At 46.2% G+C, this 26,247-nt stretch overlaps 1 protein-coding gene across 2 annotated transcripts; it reads left to right on the top strand.

The window, feature by feature from the left end:
- The first annotated feature begins 406 nt into the window (after positions 1-406).
- Positions 407-9,789, top strand: STOML1 (stomatin like 1). 2 transcript variants are annotated; one of them, XM_081288731.1, is made up of 8 exons: positions 407-530; positions 932-1,076; positions 2,086-2,192; positions 3,500-3,649; positions 3,958-4,161; positions 7,492-7,687; positions 8,076-8,291; positions 8,947-9,789. In XM_081288731.1, the coding sequence occupies exons 2-8, from the start codon at positions 995-997 to the stop codon at positions 9,138-9,140; spliced, it is 1,149 nt and encodes a 382-aa protein (XP_081144857.1). In that variant the 5' UTR covers positions 407-530; positions 932-994; the 3' UTR covers positions 9,141-9,789. The 2 variants fall into 2 exon arrangements, with proteins under 2 accessions (XP_081144857.1, XP_081144856.1); XM_081288730.1 differs by lacking the exon at positions 932-1,076 and having other exon boundaries at positions 409-652.
- The last annotated feature ends 16,458 nt before the right edge of the window (positions 9,790-26,247 follow it).

Below are 26,247 nucleotides of genomic sequence, written 5' to 3' on the forward strand. Positions count from 1 at the left end.
GTCCATAGTGACCTGGCTACACCATCATTCAACAATATGTACTGAGATCTGTTCTGGGACAGGCCCTGCTTGCTGAGCTGTGGGGACAGAGAGCAATTATTTTGTGATGTATGTTCTAGAGAAACCCTAAGTCTATTAGACCTCGCTCCCTGCGTGAGTTTGGACAGAGAGTGTTGAGAAGGCTGAAAACAGCATTTCCTTTGTTCTGGAGATTTGGCTCCTGAATGGCCTCTTATGAAGCCCAACTTCCCTCCTCCAAATCTAAGTTCAGGTAAGATCTGGGAGGAGGTGGCAATGACCCCGCGGGCTGCCAAGAAATCAGGCCACGCCCCGACGCCTGCGGCCGCAGTTCGATCCTCCCAGCGCAGGGGTCGCCATGCTACAGCGGGCGCGGATCCGGGTCGGCCTCCTGCTCCTGTGCCCAGCCGCCGTCCGTGGCGACGCCGGGGAAGCCGGAAGCGGTGGCCGGCAGAGGTTGTGGCCGCGCAGAGGCGCGGGGGTGTGTCCCCGTCAGGAATCATGCTCGGCAGGTCCGGGTACCGGGCGCTGCCCTTGGGGGATTTTGACCGCTTCCAGCAGTCGAGCTTCGGCTTTCTGGGCTCGCAGAAGGGCTGCTTGTCCCCAGAGCCGGGCGGCGTGGGGCCGGGGTCCGGTGAGTGGTCGCCCAGCACGGCGAACCCGGGAGAGGGGAAGACTGGCCAGTACCCACAGGCCGGAACCCTCTGCCCCTAAGGAGTCGGCCGGCCTCGCACCCTCAGAGGAGGGACAGAGAAGGGGAACGACTTGCAAAGTGGAGAGGGGGCTGGGCCCGGCGCTGGGGTGTTTCTGCTGATCTGCTCTCCCTAGGGGCCTGGCACTGCAGCCTCAGAGCCAGCATAGCTTCCATCTTCCCGAAATTAACCGCATCACATTTCTCCTCGGCTTTTATCAGGACATAGGTTTCAAGTTCCGATTATGCATAGGTCATCAGCACCCTACAGGCGCCTGTGGAGAAATGGAAGAATATTCACCCCAGGGTAGAAACCCAGGAACCTGCCATCTCCTTTGTAGCTGGAGAAGATACACAGAACAAAAAGGCAGGCCTTCAGCAATCCATTGTCTGTCCTCGCCCTGTCTTGCTCCAAAGCTCTCTGTGGTTCCTTTGGCCACAGGCCAGATCCCATACTTCTCAGCCTGACCTTGGAGGTTTGGTGCCTCCCTGACCCTTCTGTACTGACAGCTGCTCCTGTCCAAGGATTTCTTTCCTGCAGAGGTCAGAGTGGGTCAGGCAGGAAGTGGAACCTTGGTGTCCTGGGGCTTGGGAAACCCAGCAGACATGAGCTTCATGAAAGATGGAACCTAGGTTTCTTTCTGCTTCCTGTCCAGGATTGGAAGAAGAGGAGCAGAGAATAAGCTCATCCCAGATACTAGGGCTTTCTCTGTCATCCTGGACACCTGGTTCTCTCTTTAGTTTGGATGTGCCTTATCTTCCTACCTGCCCCCTCCACACCCCAACCACCACCACCATCAAACTGCTTGAATTGAAATATGCATTTTTGATGGTTCTTAGGGCATTAAAATGGAGTGAAGAGTAGAAAAGAAAATTTTATCCCCATCTCAGGCTCCTATTAATGAGAAATTAATGCTGTATCCCTATCCCTATAGGCTAAGGCATTGTTTCCATAAGAATCCTTTGAAAGCGGTCTTCTGGGGCATTTGGTAGAGGAGGAATGTGTTATGCCAACAGCATTCAGCTCAAGCCAGCACACATTTAAAGATGCCCAGGTACTCCTGGCTCCATGACAGGCATGAGTAGGCAGTATAAATTAGACAAGGGATTGATTCCTGCTCAGTACAGTAAGGACAGCATTGGATTCTCAGGTTCAGAGACTTGCCTAGCAAAGAATAAGGCCTTGTGAGGGTTGTACTTGGGATAGATTAGTTTTGATGTATGGGAGGAGGGAATGAGCATGTGTCCAAAGATATGATTGAGAACTGTGAGAAAGGTAAAGTGGGCAAAGGGTACACCTGACCAAACTCCTTGTACACAGCTGTCCTACCAGGCCATCTGGTGTTCCTTGACTGCCTGTTCTCTCTTGCCCCCAGATATACCCCAAAGCTGGCCCTCCTGCCTCTGCCATGGCCTCATCAGTTTCTTGGGGTTCTTGCTGCTGATGATCACCTTCCCCATTTCTGGCTGGTTTGCCCTGAAGGTAAGACTGGCTGGGTCAGTCCTAGAGTGGTTGGGTCATATTGAAGTTTTTGGCATTGATGAATGAATTCTCCATATTCTGTTATCACAACTCTATGAAAGGGGAAAGGCAAGAATTTTCTTTCCATCTTTAATATGAGAAAACTGAGGCCCAGACTTGGCATCATGGGAATCAGTAAGGAGTAGAACCATTAGGAAGTCTTCCCAAATTTCTGAGTCCTGGGATCTGGACAGATATCTTGGGCAGATCATCCTTCCTTTGGGCTAGGTCAAATTAGAAATAAAACACCCAACCTGGCCCAGCAGGCAATTTGCAGTAGGAAGCCAGGCCTCATTTTCAACAAGTGGTGGTATAGATGGAAAAAGGATAAGTAATAGATCTATACCTGCAAGCTGTGGTGAAGGTGGAAGCCCTGTCAGGCCCTCCTCTTTGTGTGGCCCAAGACAATAGTCACCTTTTCTAGAAAGACTCTAGGTTTGTGTGATCTGAAAGGGAGTTCTTTGATGATCCTAGATCCTAGTTCTGAAATGCCACTGAAATAAATACTGTGTGGCCTTGGACAAATTACTGTGTATTTCTGGGTCTTCAATTCTCAATTTCTTCAACATCTTTAGGATTCCAGGGGCCTGAAGTTGGCAAAGCCTTTTGTTTGCTGTTACAACAGCTCAGCCTTTCCCCCAGCTAATCCAAGGGCAGACAGTTTCCTGATGTTGAGTCATGTCTAGCTTTAGACAACAAAGGTGAAGTTTCCCTAAAAAGTTAGGGGCTGGTAGCGTGTTTGCCTGGCATGCGGGAGGCACTAAGTTCAATCCTCAGCACCACATAAAAATAAATAAAGATATTGTGTCTATATACAACTAAAAACCTACTTTAAAAAAAATCAACTTAGTACAGTGTGGTGATTAAGACATATGACCTTTGGAGTCATTAAGAACTGCATTCAAATAGTGCCTATTTCACTCAGGTGCTATGTGATTTTTGAGTACCTCTCTGAGCCTGACCTCTCTGAGCCTTGGTTTTCTTATCTAAAAACAGTTAAGGATACTTGATTATGACCGAGCAAAGGGGAGAGGAGAGAAGGAGGGATCTGGGAAAATGTCACTGGCCAGCTTAGGCAGACCACTTCCAACTCTTTTTTCTTTTTTTAAATATATTTTTTAGTTGTAGGTGAACACAGTACCTTTATTTTATTTTTATGTGGTGCTGAGGATCGAACCCAGTGCCTCATGCATGCTAGGCAAGCACTCTACCACTGAGCGACAATGTCAGTCCCCACTTCCAACTCTTTTCCTTGCCATTGTGGACAGATCGTGCCCACCTATGAGCGGATGATTGTGTTTCGACTGGGCCGGATCCGCACCCCCCAGGGACCTGGCATGGTTCTGCTCCTGCCCTTCATTGACTCCTTTCAGAGAGTGGATCTGAGGACACGAGCCTTCAGTGTGCCTCCTTGCAAGGTAAGAGACTTCCCAGCTACTCTGGACAGACAGAGTAGGGCCTTGTGGAGAGTATTCTATGGGTGCTAGGGCATTGGCCTGAAAGTAGCCTTCTGGGAGAGTGGGAGAAGAGAACAGAAAGTCAAAGTAAAAGCTAGGAGGGCATCCTCACTCTTTACACCTGATCCCATGTACTTGGGGACACCATTTTGCCTTTAAGGAGTTATCTGCCAGGTGGGTGGGTCAAATTGGGTGGTCCCAGTGGGCATGACCTCCTTGTAGCCCCAGCCTCCTAAGTGTCCTTTCTCTCTCATGGCCACTCCCAACAGTTGGCCTCTAAGGATGGGGCTGTGCTGTCTGTGGGGGCTGATGTCCAGTTCCGTATCTGGGACCCAGTGCTGTCGGTGATGACTGTAAAGGACCTAAATACAGCCACGCGCATGACAGCCCAGAATGCCATGACCAAGGCCCTGCTCAGAAGGCCGCTGCGGGAGATCCAGATGGAGAAGCTCAAGATCAGCGACCAGCTCCTGGTAGGCGGCTCCTCACAAGGTAGAGCTCAGAGCTGGCACCTGGTCACTTTGAGCAAACACCAGTTTGTTCTAACTTTAGTTTACATTTTGTGCCAAGAGTGTAATCACCTCTGCTGATCCAGTGATCTGAGTTGAGGAATAGAAGGTAGCCTAGTCATAGTAATCCTGGGCACACATGGTCCTAATAAAGGAAAGCACCCCTGCAGGAACTCCTAGGGCCCTGCCTCTGACTGCTGAGGTTCTGTCTTTCATTGCTCTGACATCAACATGAGGCCTCAGGGCTCTCTTCAGTTCCTTTTGGAGTCAGGGCCCAACTCTCAGGGTGGGTGGTGGGTGATAGGAGGGGGACCCTTCCAGCCCAACCCACTAATGAGAGTTCTGTGCTCATAAGGGAGCATATGCATTTTTGTGGGCTGATTTTTCTCAATTGGAACAGAACAAAGAAACATGGAGACATTTGATCTTTTTCTTGGATTTTCTCCATGTATATGAAAATGATCTACATGGAATTCACCTTAAATTCTTTGTTCTAAAAGATAGGATAAACATAAGTGTAGGAGCAGTGGCGTGTCCCTCACAGCCACATTCGACTTGTGCTTCCTCCCTTTTGCTTGTCCTCATGGAGGAAGATGAGAGAACTTTTCCCTCTTTCCCCTCCACTCTGATCTAAACCCAGGGGTATGGGATTAGAGGACAGAGAGGGAGTGGGATGAATGCCAGTTCTGGAGATCCCCAGCTCATTCCATCAAGGAGGTCGGCAAGCAGCCAGCTAGGTGAAGTTCCTCAGAAGGTTACTCCTGATCGTAACAATAGCCCTCACATACTCTGTCTGTCGTGGTTCACAGAGCCCAGGGCTTGCCCCAGAGTATCTCATCTTCACATTTTTGCAGCAAGAGGGCCAGTATTACTGGAGGGTGGAAACCCAGACTCAGAAATGATTCAACTTGCCTTTAAGAGCCACAACTGGCTGGGCATGATGGCGCACACCTGTAATCCCAGCAGCCAAGGAGGCTGAGGAAGGAGAATGGCAAGTTTGAGGCCAGCCTGGGCAACTAAGTAAGACTCTGTCTCAAAAAATAAAAAGGACTGGGATGTAGCTCAGTAGGAGAGCACCCCTGAGGTCAATTCCCAATACTTCCCCACTTGCCTACACGCAAAGAGCTGGACCAGAGCCAGAGCCCTTGATCCCCCACCCTCAATAGAGTGTTTGATCTAATACAATTCAGACAGTAAGTTGATAACATTTTTATTCATAAAACCTCACACCCTCAGGAGGCTGAGGCAGAAGGATTGTGAGTTCAAAGCCAGCCTCAGCAAAAGCAAGGCGCTAAGACCCTGTCTCTAAATAAAATACAAAATAGGGCTGGGGTTATGGCTTGGTGATCGAGTGCCCCTGAGTTCAATTTCCAGTAGCAAAAAAAATCAAACCCATATTCCATTATATTTATCTTTAGGAAAAGAAAAGTGGATCTCCGCCCTGTTAAAAATTGCCCTGATGTGAAAGGGGCAGTCCATCCTGTGATGTGAGAGTTACTCAGGGCCATTGCCCATACTCAGTGGGCACCTGGCAAAGCAAGGGCAGCACCTGAGGTTGAAGCAGAGTCTCCCCAGCCCTGGTTCAGGCAGGGATTTTCAATCTCATTTCTTTTTTGCCCACTTTTCCTCTGAAGGGATTGCAGACTGCCCCTCACTTGCTGGCTCCTCCTCAGTGGCTCACCCACTAGTGTTCTCAGGTGGCTCCACCTCTCTGCTGCCCTCCTGCAGCCTGGCCACCCCATCACTCTGCAGCAGATCCTGCCTCTACATGCAAGAAAAAAAGAAAAACAGACTCTCAGACAGGAATCTTTTGGCCTCCAGCTTCAACCTCCACACCCTTCTGCATGCTTTTCCTTACTCATTTCCTGCCTGCATGCCCTTCTTGAGGCTCATCTCTTCATAGGACAGTGCTCTGGGCCCTACCTTCTCCAGGACTACCCCTCTCTCTCCTTCCCTCTCTCCCTCCACTCAGGTTCACTGTCTCTTTATTCTTTCTTCCCTCTTTAATGCACAGAAACATTCTCCTTTTGCCTGCTTCACCTCTAGCTCTTACCTCTCTCCCCTTCCTTTCTGGAAGACTCCCATTTCTCTTATCCCATCCTTAGTCAAGCTTCCCCCAAGCTCCTAAGATAGCTGTGGTGACATGGTGACCTCCCTTTTCCCAGCCCAGCAGACACTTCTCAGCCTTCCCTTCCTTCACCTGATGGCAGTGTTTGTGTGTGTGACTCCTTCTCTTCTGCTCCCCTTGACCTTGCTAGTTCTCCTGACTTTCATTGTCCAGGTTCCTGCACTGTCCCCTTCTCATCTGTCACCTCTCTGGGAGAGCTCAGCCACCCAGGACTTGTTTCCTCTGGGCACTTATTGTTCACGGCACACAGTCCAGTTTGACTCTCCTGCACCTTGCTCCCATTTATCCAGCTTCCTCTGGGACCCTTGCTCTCCCACAGACACCCAAAACTTTCAGAATTAAAAAACAAACAAAAGAGCACTTATCACACACACCTCTCCACATCCTGTTTGTGTGAGTCTCTAAGTGAATGCCATATTCATGAGCCCAGGAAAACCACACCAGAAGCCTGTTTCCCCCTCCCCTGCCCTCTATGCCATGGCACATCCAGGCAGCCATAAGCCAAATGGCCCTGTGCCTGCTGCAGCTTGGCAGTTGGCAGAGTTGTGCTCCCTCAGTGAGTCTCTGCTTCACTTCACCCTCCTTCCCTCCACCAAACCTGTCTGCTTTCTTCCTGCAATTTGAAACAGTGCCGTTTGGTCCCCAAGCCTCCATCATCAGCCCATCTAATTCAGTGTCCACACAGCAGCCAGGAGGGTGTTTCCAAAAAGTAAGTCTGTTCTGTCACCTCCCTGAGTGAACTCCTCTCTGATGTCCTTGTTGCCTCAGAAGAAATCCAAGTGAGTAGGAGGAGGCTGCCTCTGAGACTTCAGCTGTCTCTGGTTTCCCAGCCCACACTTTAGGTTCTGACTAATTGGAACTCTGGCTGCTTGAAGTGCCCAGACTTCCAGGTTCTCCTCTCTGGGCTTTGCACATGCTGTTCCTGTTGCCTGGAAGGTCCTCCACCTGGAGAGTCCCCCACTGCCAGTGTCACTCTCCCTGCTGCCAGCCCTCCCTCCTCCTTGTTTGAGCACTTGCACAGCTGGACTGTCAGCATCCCCTGCCTGTGCTCCCTAAGGACAGGTGTGGGACCTCCAGGTCCACATGTGGCCATAGTGGCCCACCCAAAGAAGGTGCTCTGGAAAGGTTTATTGCATGAATTCCATGTCTTCCCTACTGTCCTTCAGCTGGAGATCAACAATGTGACCAGGGCCTGGGGGCTAGAGGTGGACCGCGTGGAGTTGGCAGTGGAGGCCGTGCTACAGCAGCCCCAGGACAGCCCAGCCGGGTCCAGCCTGGACAGCACCCTCCAACAGCTGGCCCTCCACTTGCTGGGAGGGGGCATGAACTCAGTGGCAGGAGGTACTCCATCTGCTGGGCCAGGTGAGGAACCTGGGGAGCAGGAGGGAGGTGCTGTTCAGTTTGGCATGGAGCTGACTTCGCTACTTGCTCCAAGCACAGTGCACGCTCTGCCTGTCTTTTGACCCATGCTGATTCTAGGGTCAACCCAAGCTAGGGCAGTGAGAAGAGTCCAGGTTGTGTGAGTGTGGAGAGGCCTGTGGCAGCCACCGTGAGAGGAGATAGCAGTAGCTGGAAAGAGGGCTTCACATCTGATCTCAGCTGGAACAGCTAAGAAACAGGATTTGGGTGTTTAGGGTAGAAACCTGGGGGCAACCTCCTGGCAGGGAAGCAAGTTGATCAGAAGCCAAAAGAGGCAGAGGCCACCTGTCCCTGGGAACACACTGATCTGCCTCTCTGCCTCCCTCCCCAGCACTTTTGGCCACCCCAGCAGATACCCTGGAGATGGTGAGCGAAGTGGAGCCACCTGCATCTCAGGGCCTGAAGCAGCCTGTGGCCGAGGGGCTGCTGACTGCTCTGGAGCCTTTCCTGTCTGAAGTGCTGGTCAGCCAGGTTGGGGCCTGCTACCAGTTCAATGTCATCCTTCCCAGTGGCACCCAGAGCATCTACTTCCTGGATCTCACCACAGGTGCAGCTGCCCTCCCCAAATCCCCCTCATACCCAGTTGCTTATACACCTGATCCCATGGCTGTTTTTTAGGCCGCTCCCACACACCCTGTAGGAGCAAGGCTTCCTACTCCTGCCACCAGTTTAGGGTGAACCTATGGCAGTCAGGGGCTCTGACACCATTTCTAGACAATAATTTTCTGGGCCTTGCTCTCTCTGCTGTGGGAGGACAATTGAGATAGCCAGGCTGCTGATACCAAGTAAGTCTGTTCTGTCACCTCCCTGAGTGAACTCCTCACGTGGCAGGAAGCTGCCACATGCCAGGCTCTGTGCTGAGCACTTTTGTGCATTATGTCACCTACTTCTCACCATCAGCTTTGATTTAGGGCTCATCGTCCCCTTCACAGATTTGCACACTGAGGCACCAAGTGGCCTATAGGATTAGAATCCAGGGTATTAGAACCCAAACTGTTTGTGTGCACATGTGCTGGGGATGGAGCCCAGGGCCTTGTGCATGCTAACCAGGTGCTCTTACCACTGAACTATGATCCAGCCCTAGAACCTAAACTCCTAACCAGTATTCTTTGCTCCTTCCAATGGGACATGCTAACTTCTTCTTCCCTCCATAGCTGTCTTCCCACATCCCTACTAATGCTCAGTTTTCTTTCCACCTACAGGGCGAGGCAGGGTGGGACATGGGGTTCCTGAAGGTGTCCCCGACGTGGTGGTGGAGATGGCTGAGGCAGACCTGCGAGCTCTGTTGTGCAGGGAGCTGCGGCCCCTGGGGGCCTACATGAGTGGGCGACTGAAGGTGAAGGGCGACCTGGCAGTGGCCATGAAGCTGGAGGCAGTCCTAAGGGCCCTGAAGTAGCAGTCCTGGCTGACCATCCATTGCCCAGCCTCAAGTCTGGCACTAAGCTAGGGGGCTTCTTGAAGGAGGAGGTGTTGATCTGCACTGTAGAAAGTTGAGGCCCTGAAGAGTTTCAGGGCCAACCAGGAGCCCATGGATGGAGGCTGGGGGCCAGCAGCAGCTGGGAGTTCCTGCCTGCAGTGGTTATCTGACAGGCCTTTGCCCCCACCAAGTGCCCAGCCCTGAGCTGGCTACACAGAGTAAGAACAGGAGAGCCGGGACTGCCCTGTCCAGCCGACTACCTGACAGGAGAGGCAGGACACACAGAACCAGCCTGATGGCAGCTGGTGTGGTACCTGTGTGAAGGATCAAAGTGCATGGCTCAGGCTACAAGCTGAGGGGATCTAAGAGGGTGGGGGAGGGGGAGGGAAGGCAACTCCCTGTAAGAGGCCCCTGCAACAGGACTGGGCTGGGCCCACCTTCCTGATTGCAGTCTAGGCCAAGCTGGTGGCGGAGGGCATGGGACTGCAGGGCCTGCAGCTTCTATGGCCTCACTCCTGAAGACACCTTGATTCATCTGCCAGCTCCATCCTGCATGCCTGATGAGCTGGGCCAGGGCAGCATGCAGGAGAGCCCTGCTGTTCCTGTATGTCTTACTAGAGGTTTAAAAGACTCTGACAAATAAATGTGGTGTTTCCAATGTGGAGCAGAGAAGAAGTGAAGTGCGGCTATGGGGGTATAGGGTGGGCTAGGAGGGCTGCAAGGTGATGCCCCTCTGCTACCAGCCCAGGAAGGACCTAAGCCCTGGAGGCTGACCTAGAGCGTCTGGATATACCTGTAGTTCTTCCTCCGGAGTCTCAAAGCCCCAATATGCGGGGCCCAGGGCTTCTTTCTGTTCTTTATATTTGGGGATACAGGTTGATCAGGAAAGAGGGACGTGGTTCTACAAACATTAACTTGATACAGGACAAGGTGAGAGGCTCATCACATTCAAGAGGGGAGTTGGGGCACTGCCAACTGCTGCCCAACTTCTCTGCTGAAGAGAAGGAAACAGGCAACCAGTCCTGGCCCTGGCCCAGCCAGCTTTCTGCTCCAGTGCTAAGAAATGAATCTCACTTCCTGGACAGACTTGTAGGGGGGAAAACCAAAACCAAACTGCAAAAACCAGAGCTACCTCCTTGAGGAACAGCCTTCAGCTTGTCCTCTGGCACCAGGCCTTTCCTTTGGGCCCTTTTCTTTGGCACCAGGGCCCATCCAGTTTGCCCCTCTCCCTGCTGGTGCCAGACACTTCCTTGGCGGGCCTTCTGCCTGGCCTGGGGTGCCTTCTTCAAGTCCAGCATGTCCCTTACAGCTGCAATCATGGAACTTGGGTCTTAGCTGCGGGGCCCTCCTCAGCCCCAGCCTGCCGCTCCTGGCTGCCCCTCTCTGCTCACCTAGAGGCCTCTCATGGGCCTGTTCAAGGCTCTCCTTCTAGGACTCGGTTCCAAAGTCCCCACTGGCCACACTGCTGCCCCTGAAGCCCAGTAGGGCTGCTCCTCTGCCTCTGCCTGTCTCCCCTCTTTCAACTGTTACTGCCTATTCCCCACTGTCTGTGCTGCTGTACCTTTCTGCTGGGACGTGAACTCCAACTAAGCACAATTCACCCACAGATGTCTCCATGGCTGCTACACATGTAATGGCAAGTGCCCTGGGAGTACCAGGCATCTTCACCATGGAAACTGGCACTCTCTCTTGGCAGGGACCAGGGGGAGCAGTGAGGAAAATGAGATCATGACTTGAGAGAAACTGAAACTCCTCAGGTTTTCTCCATGGGTGTGGGAAGATCAAATTTTAGGGGAAACTGAAACTTTTCTAGATGTCTAGGTGGAGAGCAAGGCCTGCCACCACCTGCCACGGCTCCACCCTGTGAAAGGAGGCAAGGCCAGCTACTATAGGAACAGGAGCCTGAGGTTCAAAGGCCCCTGGGCTAGGAGGACCAAGCACACCTTGCAATCCACAGGTGAGGGAGGGCCAAGGCCACCTAAATGGCTTCCCTGAGGAGGCCAAGCCTGAGACTGCTGCCATGTGGACCTTGAGAAGAGATGGGAAATTCACCCTGCAGGGGGGAAGTCCCTGGCAGAGCACAGATGGAAAAAGCAGGCTGGCACTTCTGGGGAACTGAAACCAAAAGTAAGAGAGGTTGTGTGCAGGGACTTTGTAAGGGAAGCATAGAAACAGTAATTACCCTGTTTATGTGCTGAATATGTCCCTATACTGGACTAGGCACTTGATACATTTTCCTTCAAATAACTTGGATGATGATCCAATATTCTAGTTAATGTACCAACATATAATATGCTAGTTTATTTTCATTTTTAGCACCACTGGGGATTGACCCCAGGGGCACTTTACCACTGAGCTGCATCCCCAGCCCTTTTTATTTTTGGAGTTAGACTCTTGCCCTGGTTGACCTTGAACTTTCAGTCCTCCTACTTTAGCCTACCCAGTACCTGGGATAAACAGGCCTGGCTTTGATGTTTATTTTATTTTATAAATTAAAAAAAAAAGTTTTTAGTTGTAGATGGACTCAATATCTTTATTTATTTATTTATTTTTTACATGGTACTGAGGATTGAAGCCAGTGCCTCACATGTGCCAGGCAAGTGCTCTACCTCTGAGCTACAACCCCAGTCTTTGTTGTTAATTTTAAATAAGTATTTTCATTTTGGATAGGTAACACATTCACATGATTCAAAAATTAAAAGAATTGGGCTGGGGATGTGGCTCAAGCGGTAGCGCGCTCGCCTGGCATGCGTGCGGCCCGGGTTCGATCCTCAGCACCACATACAAACAAAGATGTTGTGTCCGCCGAAAACTAAAACATAAATATTAAAATTCTTTCCCTCCCCCCCCTCTCTTTTTCTCTCTCTCTCTCTCTCTTTAAAAAAAAAAAAGAATTGTCCCTCACACACAACTCATCTATACTCTTCCCCACACCTTTTTCATATGGATTTCCCCTGCTATTAGTATCTTGGTGGTTCTTTCAGGGGTTTTTTTATTATTATTTTGTTTTGTTTTAACCAGGAATTGAACCCAAGGGTGCTCAACCACTAAGCCACATCCTCAGTCCTTTTCATATTTTTTAAATTTTGAGACAGGTCTGGCTGTATGACCTAGAGCTTTGCTAAGTTTCTGAGGCTGGCTTTGAATTTGTGATCCCCCTGCCTCAGCCTCCTGAGCTGCTGGAATTATAGGCGTGCACCATTACATCCAGCTTATTTTTTATTCTGAGACAGGGTCTTGCTAAATTGTTTTCGGCCATTCTCCTGCCTCAGCCTTGGGAATAATTGGGATTACAGGAGTGTGCACCTGAGCCTGGTTTGGTTGGTTGGTTGGTTTTTGGTACTAGGGATTGAACTCAAGAGGTACTTAACCACTGAGACACATCCCCAGCCCTTTTTTTGTATTTTATTTAGAGATAAGGTCTTACTACATTATTTAGGGCCTCACTAAATTGCTGAGGCTGCCTTTAAACTTTTGATCCTCCTGCTTCAGCTTCCAGAATGACTGGGATTACATGCTGGGTCACTGCAGTTTGTTTTTAGAATACATACAGTACCTAAGAAAATCCAAACAGACATCCCTCTGGGCTTTTGTTGATGCTGCTTTTACACAAATGGCAGCATACCAAACACAATGCTTGTTTGTACATCTAACATTACCCTTGGAAATCTTTTCATATTAGCACACACAGACTTTCTTGATTCTTTTTTGTAGTTACACAGGTTTCCACCGTGTGGATGTGTCATTTATTTAACCTGTCCTGTATCTGGGGACAATTGGCTCATTCTTGCTTTGTGTTACTTTGAACATTGTTGCAATCCCTAACCTTTAACAGGTAGTTTCACCTATGGTTGAGTTTATCTGTAAGATGAAATCCTAGAAATGAAACTGCTGGGTCAAAGTATTTGTAGTTTAATAAATATTACCAAAATCCCCTCGTTAGGAATTATACCCATCATAAGTGATTGAGAGTATTTTTTTTTTTCTCATAACCATGTCAACACTGTGTTAGTAAACTTTTGGGATTTTTTTGGGGGGCGGGGGGCAGTCTGGTAAGTGAATAAATGGAGTCTTGGTTTAGTTTTTTGTTTATTGTTCAATTATTTGTTACATTTTAACAGTTGGGGGCTGGCAGAGCCTGAGGCAGGAGGATCCCAAGTTTGAGGCTAGCTCTTGAACTTACTAAGTCCCTGTTGCAAAATAAAAAGGGATAGGGATATAGCTGCTCAGTAGCTTCTGGGTTCAATCCTCAGTGCCAAAAAAAAAAAAAAAAAAAAAGTTGGCTTTCCAGTCCCAGAAAAATGTAGCATATATTTACTATTTTTAAAGAAGGTAAAATTTACATGTAATAAAATGTGTCATTTGATGTGTTTTGACAAATGTGAACACCTGGGTAACTGCCATGCACTACAGAAAGACAGAACATTCCCATCCACTAAAGTTCCCCCTTGTCCCTGAGGGCCTGGATAGTCCCAGCCCCAGGTGATCACTGATCTGCTTTCTGTAACTATTGATTACCTTTTGCCTTTCTAGAATGTCATAAATGAAACCATATAGTATGTACTCTTTGTGTCTAGCTTCTTTCTGCCACTGTAATGGTTTTGAGAATCATGCATGTTACCATGTGTGTCTGTAGTTGGGTCTTTGTTATTGTTAAGCAATATCCCCTTGTATGGATAGAAGCACATTCATTCTTCATCATCATTCACCTACTGATAGATATTTGAGTACTTTTCAGTTGGGGTTCTTTTCTCTTTTTTGTAGCACAAATCCAGGGCCTCTTACATGCTGGACAAGCACTCTTACCACTAAACTATATCCCCAGTCTTGAAAAAAGTAGCTTTTGATATAAGTTGTAAATTTTTTAAGTCAATTTTTGGTTTGTGTTTTGACTTTGCTTATGGTATATTTCCATGAAATTAAATGGCTAATTTAAATTTAAATTAAAATGGCTCTCGATTAAGACATAAGAAAAAGACCCACCTGAAGATATAGCTCAGTGGTAGAACACTTGCCAAGCAATCTGAAAGCCCTGCAAAAAAAAAAAAAAAAAAAAAAAAAGGAAGGAAGGAAAGTCATTCTATTGGGGGAGTGGGGGTAACCCGGGATTGAACTCAGGGGCACTCAATCACTGAGCCACATCCCCAGCCCTATTTTGTATTTTATTTAAAGACATGGTCTCACTGAGATGCTTAGTGTCTTGATGAGGCTGGCTTTATGATCCTCCTGCATCAGCCTCCCTAACCTCTGGGACTACAGGCATGTGCCACTGCACCCGGCAGCAATTACATTTTGAGACCATTAAAGAATTATGTGTACTTTCTTTTTTTAAAAAAAATTATTTATTTTTAGGTGTAGATGGACACAACACAATGCCTTTATTTTTTTGATGTGGTGCTGAGGATCAAACCTGGGTCCCGCACGTGCTAGGCAAGCACTCGACCAGGGAGCCACAATCCCAGCCCAAATTATGTGTATTTTCATTCTTTCTCTTTTTTGACCCATTTAGAACTTAAATGAACACAAAGTATAAAATTTGGGTCTACATTTTTTTTTTTTTTTGGTACTGGGGATTGAACTCGGGGCACTTAACCACTGAGTCACATCCCTAGTCCTTTTTTGTATTTTATTAAGTGACAGGGTTTTGCTGAGTTGCTTAGAACCTTGCTAAGTTGTTGAGGCTGGCTTTGAACTTTTGATCCTCCTGCATCAGCTTCCCAAGCTGCTGGGATTACAGGTGTGTTTCACCAAAACCTGCTGGACATACATTTTCTTTTTTTAGCACCATGTATTTCTGTTTATGGGACTACTATGGCTAGGGTTTCTGTCTGTTCCATTAGGCTAATGTTTATCCATGTTCTCTTTTTTTATTTTTAAACTTTTTTTTAGTTGTAGTTGGACACAATACCATTATTTATATGTGGTGCTGAGGATCGAACCCAGGGCCCCGCATGTGCTAGGTGAGTGCTCTACCACTGAGCCACAACCCCAGCCCTGTTTATCCATGTTTTAGGACTACTTTTTGTAGGATTAATTATTTTTAATGCTTTTAAGTTCTTCCTGCCTTTTAAATGAAATTCAGAACTGCTCAGGCTAGATTTTTTTTGATTGTAGATAGATGCAACATCTTTATTTTTAGTTATTTATTTTTATGTGGTGCTAAGGATCGAACCCAGTGCCTTACCAGGTAAGCGCTTTACCACTGAGCCATAACCCCAGTGCCCTAGTCTAGTTAAAAAAAAAATGTTGACATGTTTATTGGGATCACATGAAATTGTAGAATAACTCAGAAAATTGCAATCTTTATGACATTAAGTTTTCCTATTCATGAACATGATGTGGTTTTATTTCTTCTTTTGTGTCCTTTGGAAATTTTAAAATGCTGTTTTTATTGGTTTTGAACATTGCTTATTAAGTTTATTCCTAGATACTTTATCTTTTCTGATGCAGCTATCTATTAGGTCTTTTCTTCCAGTGTATTATCTGATCAAAATGCAATTGACTACTCCAAAGTAATTTTGTATCTTAGTAACTTAACTATTTTTTAAATATTTATTAGCTGTAGACGAACACACAGTATCTTTATTTATTTTTATTGAACCCAGTGCCTCACACATGGAAGGCAAGCACTTTACCACTGAGCTACAGCCCCAGCCCCATAACTTACAATTTTAAAATTTTATTTCTAGTATTTCAACTTTGGTGTGTAGTCATAGTACCTATAAATGGTGGAAACTTTGCCTGTTCTTTCTGATTTTTTTTTTCTTTTTGTGGTGCTGGGGCTTGAACCCAGGGCCATGTATATGTGAGGGAAGCACTCTACCAACTAAGCTATATCCCTGGCCCTTCTTTTTGATCTTTAAAATGCCTCGTCTTTTCTCATGACATTGGCGAGTGTGGAGGGAGGCATTGTCAGGTGGATGGAGTGTGGGGCATTACTGAGTGAGAGGAAAGAGCCAGCCCCTTGGGAGAGGAGCGGGAGGAAAGAAAAAGAGAAGACAGTGACTAGAGGAAGAGAAGGAACTGGGTTCTGAGCCCTGGGGAAGGGACAAAGGAGTGACACCCTGTCTTGGAGAAAGAAGGGAGGAAATATGGGGGTGGGTAATATCTGAGTGCAGATGGAAAATCTTTGTAGTTCAGTCGTATTCCCCAGGCTCTGGGATGTTTATTAATCGAAACAGTTTCAAGGGGACAAAATGCTAATGGCAAAATCTTAGTTGTTGGTTGCTGACAGGGCCCAACCTGGGTCAGCCCCTCTGTAGATCCTCCTAGCCAAAATCCACGAAGTGAGAGGGATGAGGGGACTGAGGAAATTTATTTATTGGAGAGTGGAGGCTGGGAGGAGCCAATGTCTGGCTCTTTCTGGGTGGCTCTTGATTCTTATCCTGTGCCAAGAGAAGCCCAGCCAGGACAGCAAATCTTTTAGTAATGATCAAAGGCCAATATCATCAAGACTGGTGAGGAGGCAGTTGGTGTTAATTGAGGCCATGAGGCTGGGGTGGGTGATAGTCTGGGAGAACTTGAGGGAACAGAACAGGAAAGGAGCAGAAGAGTATCAGTCTACTAGTTCACGTCACAGATCAGAAGACGGAGGCCCAGCAAGCCCAGAGACACTCTTCCCACAGGGATTTGTAGCTGGTTCCTGAGCTGTTTTATGGCCCCTGGGAAGGGCCACGGGGAGGTGGGATTGGCTTAGAATAAAAAGGGTCTCAAGATCCTGGGGCTTCCAATTGCTCTGCCAAGTCTGACTCCGCCCTATGGGGCTGGGTGGAACCCTACTCATGCAGCCCCAAATCCTACCCCACCCAGGAAAGAGGTGGGTGGAAGAGAGGAGAGAGGGAGGTTGAAGATGACACTCTTCCAAGCCCTGAGGGCTTGCCCACCAGTGCCTGATGCCTCTGCAGGGAGCTGGGACTCCAGCTGCTTTTGCTGGATTTCCATCTGCAATTTAATGGACACTATCAACTGGTTTTTAAAATTAACTTGCTGATTATGATGAAGAAGTCTTGGATATTTGCAAAAGACAGAAGGAGGGAGGGACAGAAAGAAGGAAGGAGAGAGGGAAAAAGGGAGAAAGGAGAGAAAGAGAGAGAGAGAGTAAATGGGGGAGTAAATGAGAAAAGACAAAATGACAGAGAGCCAGGGAGTAGGAGACAGAGAGAGGCAGAGACAGAGTGAGAGCAGAGAGACACAGAGCAAAAGAAAAGCAGAACCTCAGGAGAAAGTTGTAATAGAGATGGAGCTGGAGAGGAAGGCTGGGCTGGTGAGTGGGGAAAGATGGCAAGGTGATCTTGAGTTGTTTGGGGGCCATAGGACTCTGGTCCCATTCATACTCCTTCCCAACTTTGGCCTTAGAGCTTAGGATGAGAGAAACCTGCCCCAAAGGAGGCCTGAGACTCCCCGCTGGCTTCTGGACCCTATGGGCATTCAAACTGTGAGGCCTGCCACAGCAGTAAAACAAACCTTGAAAGTCACCCTGGAGCAGCCAGAGTCACCCCTGAAAAGAAGAAGCCTGTGGAGGGGCACCCAAAGATCTCCCAGGGCAGCCTTAAGCTCCCCGGTCTGTCTCCTGTTAGAACCCACCAAGGCCCAGCCTGAAGTTGTGGCGCCATCTTGTGGTAGTGTGGTGCATAGCCGGTTTCCTTTCTAGATGTAGCTTTCAAGGGTCAGGAAGGGTCCTGAGGGCCAGTGGAGTGAAAAGGAAAAGGGGAGCTAGGGGATATTCACCTTGCCTGACCACACAAACACAAACATCCCTGTTGTACCTGGGCCCAGGAAGGCTTGGTGGGGAGAACAGGGAAGGAAGTTGGGGTTTTGACTAGGAGAAATTGGGGGTCAGTGAACTAGTATGACCTGGAAACTGCAGATCCTTCCTTAATCATTACGATGAAGCTGATTACATCAAAGAGCACTTTAAGACTTTCCTAGGATGAGGTGCTATTACTTTTGGAAGTTCCTTCCCACAGCTTCTCAAACATTAAAATGCACAGCATATCTATATTAAATATAACTCAGTTTTATAAAATAATACAAAGTGATTTTGTAAGTTTTCCTTGGGAATTATTTGACCAAGTGTAATTCACTTACAGTGCAATTATCCACCATTTCTCAGCCCTCCATGACCACTTGTTTGCATTCTTTTTTAAAATATTTATTTCTTAAAGGTTTTAGATGGATGCAATATCTTCATTTTACATTTATGTGGTGCTAAGGGTCAAACCCAGTGCCTTGTGCATACTAGGCAAGCACTCTACCACTGAGCCACAACCCCAGCCCTGCATTCTTAAAATATATATATATATATATATATATATATATATATATATATATGTGTGTGTGTGTGTGTGTGTGTGTGTGTGTGTGTGTGTGTGTTTGTGTGTATGTTGTTGATGGACCTTTATTTTATTTATATGTGGTGCTGAGGATTGAACCCAGTGCCTCATGTGCCAGGCAAGTGCTCTACCACTGAGTCACAACCACAGCCCCCCCCCTTATTGGCATTCTTGATGTGCTGACAAGAGTTAAAAACTACCTAATCTACAAATTCTTTTCAAGTATGATGAAATTGTTATGAACACTACACTTAATAATTAAAGAAGGTGACATAGAATTAATGACATACATTAGCAATAAATAATTTATAGACGTTTTATACTTTATATAAATTCAATTAAACTTTTATTAATTTTAATTATTCTGTAGTTTTTAAACTTTGGAGCCAAGGTTTTTCAGGTTTTTAACATTTAGGCCTCTGAAAAGCTCAAGCCTTTTGGGGAGTTACTGCTTCGGAAAAATAAGTGATCCTAATGGCACAGCCCAGAGAGCTATAAAGATTAAAAGTGGGATACTAGATAAAAAGCACTTAGCACATTGTTTGGCATACTCTAAGCATCCAATTAAAATATAGTGATGTTATTAAACATATTTTAGCACATATACTCACATATTAATTCATTTGTTTGTTTAAAAAATTTATTGGGCCAGGTATGGTGGTGCACACCTGTAATCCCAGCAGCTCAGGAGCCTGAGGCAGGAGGATGGTGAGTTCAAAGCCAGCCTAAGCAAAAGCAAGGCGCTAAGCAACTCAGTGAGACCCTTTCTCTAAATAAAACACAAAAAAGGGCTGGAGATGTGGCTCAGTGGTCAAGTGCCCTGAGTTTAATCCCTGGTATACCCCACCCAAACCCTTCATCTACAGTAAATAGTCCACCCAAAAAAATTATTGGGCTGGGGCTGTAACTCAGTAGCAGAGCACTTGCCTAGCATGTGCAAAGCCCTGGGTTCAATCCCCAGCACTGAAAAACAAAACAAAAAAAGAAGGGTTAGGGGTTAGGTACTCACTCTGTGCCAGACAAGGCAATGATCTAGGTGGTAGTTCTGTAGCAGTGAACACACTCAATCTAAACAACTACTCTGGGGACTTTACGTTCTAGTTGGGAGAACTAGACATAAACAATAAACATTAAAAATAAGAAAGCTCACACAGTATGTTAGGAGGCCATAAGAGTCTTGGGAGAGGGCCTGGCATGTTCCAGAACAGCCAGGAGTCCAGTGTGGTTAGAGCTGCAAAAGGTGGAGAGTGGCAGGTGAGGCCAGGGTTCGGGTTGGGGGGCTGGGGCCCTCTTCATGTGAGGCCTTGTAGGCTATTATAAAGACTCTGTCCAATGGGGATTCACTGGAGGGTCCTGAGCAGAGGAATGTGAGAGGTTGAACATATGAAGGGAAAATATATAAAACAGAACCCACAACCTGCCACCACCTGCCTAGGAAACCAAACCCTTCATCTACAATAAATAGTCCAGGAATCCAGGATGCTGTAAGTCAGACTCACAGAAGAAGCCAGATGCTGTCTCTAGTAATAATCTAGGGAGCAAAAAAACTTCTGTAGCATATAGTCCCAAATAGTAAGGACTTTATTAATAACTGGCAGCTTCCCTAATGTTTGTCCCTAATTCCAAGTTAGGACGAACCAGAGAAAGCCAAATTTGTACCCCCAATCCCATAAGGTACCACTCATAATTACCCTCTTCAGCTTCCCGATGCCAATAGCCTCCTTCACACCTGAAACCCTCCTGTTTTTCCACTGTAAGATTTCCCACCCTTCTGTCTGTCTTCCAGTCGCTGTCAAAATGCAAGCTCTGGTGGTCAAGTCCCTTATGGCAATTTCTGAATAAATAGGTTTTATGTTTCTCATTTGATTGGTTTTTAGTTATTTCTGCAAATGAAAAACTCGGTCTTACATTTTTAAAATCTGCTCTCTTGAGAATAGATTGTAAAAACAGAAAGACCCACTGAGAATCTGTTGCTATAGTTTAGACAAGAGACAAGAGGCAAGGGACAGGCTTGTAACAGGACAGGCTTTGTATTCTGGTTACACTTTTTTTACATGCGTGAGAGTCTCACTAAGTTGCTTAGGGCCTTGTTGAATTGCTGAGGCTGGCCTTGAATTTGCAATCCTTCTGCCTTAGCCTCCAAATTGGCTGGGATTATATGCCACTGTGCCTGCCTCATTAAACATGTTTTAAATTTCTTACTTTGAAGTAATTATAGCTTCATGAAAGTTTGCAAAGGAATGTACAGAGAAGTCCCACTTGCTGGCTCATGCCAACATTCCTACAACAGCAAAACCACGGAATCAACATTGGCATAATCCACAGAGTTTATTCAGATTCATGAGTTGTATATGCACTGATTTGTGTGTGTTGTTTGGGTGTAGCTGCAGGAAATTTAAAGTTGTATGTATAATGGGAAATACAGATGGTCCCCAAGATGGTTGAACTTATGATTTTTCAACTGGTAGTGCAAAAGTGATAAGCATGGAATATAAACCATACTTTGGATTTTGAATTTTGATCTTTTCCTGAGCTATTGATCTGCAGCCTGATAGTCTTATGATGCTGGACAATGGCAGCAAACCACAGCTCAGTCAGCCACCAGATCCTGAGAGGACAAGATTGATCCTCTACGGAGCACTCTGTGGCTAGGCAAGGATATTCAGTAGGTAGGATAATTCACACATTTTCAATTTAATAACTTTTTTATTTACAGTAAGTTTATTAGGATGAAACCCCCTTTGTTAGTAGAGAAATGTCTGGATATATTTGGTCTTTATCCTGGTTCCTGGCAGAGAGCTCCAAAACCCCTCCTAAAATTTCCTGAGTGATAGAGAAGTATCTTTAGTTCTTCACAAGCCCCTTTCAAACCCTCTGAGTTTATGCCAATGGTGGGTATTGCAGAACCCTAGATAGCACCAGGAGGCAGGCAGGTCACCAGAAAGACTAAGTCATAATGGTTAGAGCTAGAGGTTTCAGCCCAGTTCTACAGCCTCCCAGAGGGAGAGGAGCTGGAAATGAGTTCAATAGCCAATGACCAATGTTTTAATTAATCAAGCCTACATAAAGGAATTTCTGTAAATACCCTAACAATGGGTTTTGGAGTGTTTCTGGATTGGTAACCACATGGAGATGCTGGAAAGGGTTGTGGCTGGAGTAGGCAAGGAAGCCCCTCCTTGCCTTTGCATCTCTTACATTGGCTACTTCTGAGTGGTACCCTTTATAACAAGCCAGGGATAACAAGTTAAATGTTTTCTTGAATTCTGTGAACAATTCTGGTCAATAATCAAATCTGAGGAACAGGGATCATGGGAACCTCCAAATTTGTAGTTAGCCTGGAAGAAGCAGAGGTGATCTGTTGCATGGTACTACTTGTGACTGACTTCTGAAATGGGAGCAGTCTTGGGGGGCATACATGAACTCTAGGTAGCTAGTAGTCAGAATAGAGATAAATCATCGAACATTCAGTTGGTGTCTGAGAAGCAGAAAATCGATTGGAGTTGGAAATGATACCACTTGCTTGGTGTCAGGCAAAGAGCATAGGGTCACTTTTGTGCAGCCTCGAGTTGCCTTCACAACAATCCAGTTTTCATTTGAACCATGACCACAAAATTCCCTGGCACTAACCCTTTAAACCATTCCCTCCCCTCCCATCCTTTGCCCCTGAAAATCACTTACCTGTTCTGTCTACAATTACATCATCTCACAATTGATACACAAATGGAATCATACAGCATGCATCCCTTTGAAATTGGCTTTTGTGGATACAGCATGTTCGTTACTTGGATCAACAGTTCATTTGTTTTCATTGCTAAGAAGCAGTCTATGGTATGCACAACAGTTTGTTTAACCGTTCACTTTTTTGAAGGGCATCTAAGTGTTTTCTGATTTGGGGCTGTTACAAATAAAGTTGCTCTGAAAATAAGTGTTTCATAAATTGCAGGAAAATAGTGTTTATTTCTCGGTGCAACAGTGCAATTTCTGGGTCCTATGGTAAGTTCATTTTTTGTTTTGAAATGAACTGGTTCTGTTGAAGATAGAGTCTACCATGATCAGCTGCTAGATTGGATGTGGGTGAAAAAAAAAAGAAGTGTGTGTTTGTATTGGGGGAAGATTCCAACCGTAGATGAGCAAACATACTTGGAACCATGCTGGAGCCTGGTAAGGACTTGGTGAGCACCAGCCACACCAGAAGAAGCAAATGTGACTCAACATGGAGGAATGAGAAAAGCCAATAAATAAGACACTGTAAGCTGTGAACATTGCCCTGGAGGGTGTTAAGGGTCACTCAAAGGACACCTAGTGTATGGAAACTCCTTTGATTATTTGCATATGTTAAAAGTGAAAGGCACACATTGGCTTCCTCTGAGGATGTAGAAAGCCACAGGAGAATGTCACTCCCATTTTAACAATAAGATAATTTGCAAAACCCATAATTTATTAAAGCTGGCAGAGAGCTGAGATCCAGACAACTAGAGAACTCAATTCCAGAGGGACAAGCCCCTCCCAGGAATGACTGGCAGGACCTGCTGTTTTGCCATGGTGGGCATGTGAGGGCAGGAGTGTGCCTCCCCAGTGGACTCTCTTGCATAGGTTTTCACTGAATGTAAAGGAGAAAGCCCCTGTGGTGGTGGGAAGAAGAGGTAAGAAGTGCTGCAGGGTAGGAGGACAGGCTCCACACCCCACCAGCTTCCCTAGCACGGAGCTCTCAAGCAAAGCCACAGCACACTGGCTGGCCCCAGGGCTGCAGGAAGAGAGGCAGAAAGAAAGACCCACGGCATCTGGGGCGGACGTGACATTATACACCACCCTGTGGAAGTGGCAGGAAAATTCTTGTCAGATCTATCAGAGGTGGAGGGCACCAGCGACAAGGGTAGGCAAGCTGTGAATATCCCAACTTCCGAGACCCAGAACATACACTCCGCAGAACTGGGACTAGGAGAACCACGCAACACCCCACCAACCCAAACACGGACCCACACTCGATGCAAACTGCCTCCATCGCCCACTTAACAGGGAGTAACAGCAACATCACTTACCACTAGGGGGCGAGCAAAAGCGCAGAGAATGTCCCGCCACAGAAGAGGCAGGCTGGGCGTTGAAAACAGGATGGAGCTGTAACCCAGGCTATGACAAACTCACCTTAAATTCAAAGATCTAGGCAGGCTAAAAGAAAAGGAAAGGGGGTGGGAGGAACATGTCATGCAAACACTAATCAAAAGAAAGCTCGAGGGCTGGGGATGTGGCTCAAGCGGTAGCGCGCTCGCCTGGCATGCGTGCGGCCCGGGTTCGATCCTCAGCGCCACATACCAACAAAGATGTTGTGTCCACCGAGAACTAAAAAATAAATATTAAAAATTCTCTCTCTCTCCCATCCAAGTACTAACCAGGCCCGACCCTGCTTAGCTTCCGAGATCGGGCGCGTTCTCTCTCTCTCTCTCTCTCTCTCTCTCTCTCTCTCTCTCCTCTCTCACTCTCTCTTAAAAAAAAAAGAAGTGAAACTGTCGATTAAAAAAGAAAGAAAGAAAGAAAGAAAGCTCAAAGCTGTGCACTGCAGGGCATGCCTGTAATCCCAATGACTTGGGAGGCTGAGGCAGGAGGAGGATCGCCAGTTCAAAGTCAGCTTCAGCAACTTAGCAAGGCCCTACACAACTCAGTGAGACCCTGTCTCTAATAAAATATTTTTTAAAAGGGCTGGGGATGTAGCTCATAGATTTAGTGCCCCTGGGTTTAATCCCTGGTACCCCACTTCCACCCCCCCCCCCAAAAAAAGAAAACAAACCTCAACTGCCTATATTAATTTCAGCCGAAGTAGTCTTCGGAGCTCAGAATATTCCCGGGAGTAAAGGACTTTACATAAAGGGGTCAGTTCATCAAGGAGATTTAACAATTCTCAATGGATGTGCTCTGGAGAACAGAGTCTCGGGATTCAGACTGATAGAACAAGGGAAAGAAATGGACAAATCCACTTCTCAAAATCACACAGAACAAGCACATAAAATGCATCAGGAGGTTGCGGGTATAAGTCAGTAGTAGAGTGCTTGCTAGCATGCGTTTGGCCTGGGGTTCTATCCCCAGGACCCAGGAGTCGGGGACAGGATGTAGGGGGAAGAGAAAAAGAAAAAAAAAATCAGGCCTTATGTGGGACACTTGTACAATACCATTAGCCAACATGATCCTATTGACATTTATAGGATGCTCCACCCAACAACAGCAAAATTTACATTCTTTTCAAGTACACGAGGAACTTTACCAAGATAGACCACATTCTTCTCCACAAATCAAATCTTAACAAATTAAAAATAATTGAAATCATACAAAATACATTCTATCATCCTAATGAAATTAAATAATAAATCAGTAATAGAAAGATACCTGAAAAAATCTTCAAGTATTTAGAAACCAAACAACACACTTTTAAATAGTTTATGGTTTTCAAAAAAGAAACCAGGAGGATAATGAGAGATATTTTAATGAAATTAAAATAAAAACACAGAGCATCAAAATTGGTGAGACACAATTTAAAGCAGTGCTTACAGAAAATCTTGTGATATTATTTAGGTAAGGATTTTTTAGATGAGCTGAAAAGCATAAGCCATAAAAGAAAAAAACTGATATATCAGCTCTCATCAAAATTAAAAACTTCTGCTCAAAAAGGACTAGTAAGAAAATGAAAAGACAAACCACAGATTGGGAGAAACTATTTGCAAAATACATAACTGATAAAGAACTTGTATACAGAATAAAGAACTCTTCCAACTCAATAATAAGACAAACAAGCCAATTAAAACTGGGCAAAGGATTTGAACAGAAACCTTGTTGGAGAACAGACGTGATATCCATAAGCCCATAAACAGAGGCTCAATTTTATTATTCACTAAGGAAATGAAAATTAAAACCACAATGAAATACTACTACACACCTACTAGAAACTTAGAAAAGATGAGAAGTGATGCTGGAGAGCACAGTCATAGTATTTTGGAAAACAATTTTGCAGTTTCTTATGCAGTTAAACATATGTATATTGTGTGACTCAGTGACCTCATTTCTGACTATTAAGCCAAGAAAAATAAAAACATATATGTCCACCACCCAGAGACCTGAGTGTGAATGTTTAGAGTGTTGTTGTTGTTGTTTTCTGTGATGGCCTCAAACTGGGAACAACCCATATATTCATCTACTGGTAAATGGGAAAACAAACTGTGGTATGTCCAAGGCAGTGGGATAAAGGGACAAAGTACTGGTATGGCAACATGAACGAATCTTGAATGCATTATATCAGACAGGAGATATATACAAAAGCTTTGTGTTGCTGTGACCAAAATACCTGACAACAACTTAGAGGAGGAAAAGCTTATTTTGAATCACAGTATCTGAGATTCAGTCCATGATGGGCAAGTTCCATTGCTCTGGGCCCCAGGTGAGGCAGAACATCATGGCATAAGGGCATGGTGCAGGAAGGCTGCTCAGCACATGGCAGCAGAGAAGCAGAGAGAAATGTCAGGGATAAAATATAAACCCCAATGGCATACCATCAATGACCCACCTCCTATAGTCACATCTTACCTGCCTTTAGTTATCACCCAAACAGTCCTTTCAAACTGGGTTGGACTGATTAGGTTACAGCTCTCACAATCCAGTCATCTCTGAATATTCTTGCATTAACACACAGGAGTTTGGAGGGACCAAACCACAACACATTGTCTCCTAAGCTTTTTTCTTTGAGGTAGCACAGCATAGAGAATAGAATAAAT

This window comes from Spermophilus citellus (genome assembly GCF_964194105.1).
Source record: "Spermophilus citellus genome assembly, chromosome: 4".
Classification (NCBI taxonomy): Eukaryota; Metazoa; Chordata; class Mammalia; order Rodentia; family Sciuridae; genus Spermophilus; species Spermophilus citellus.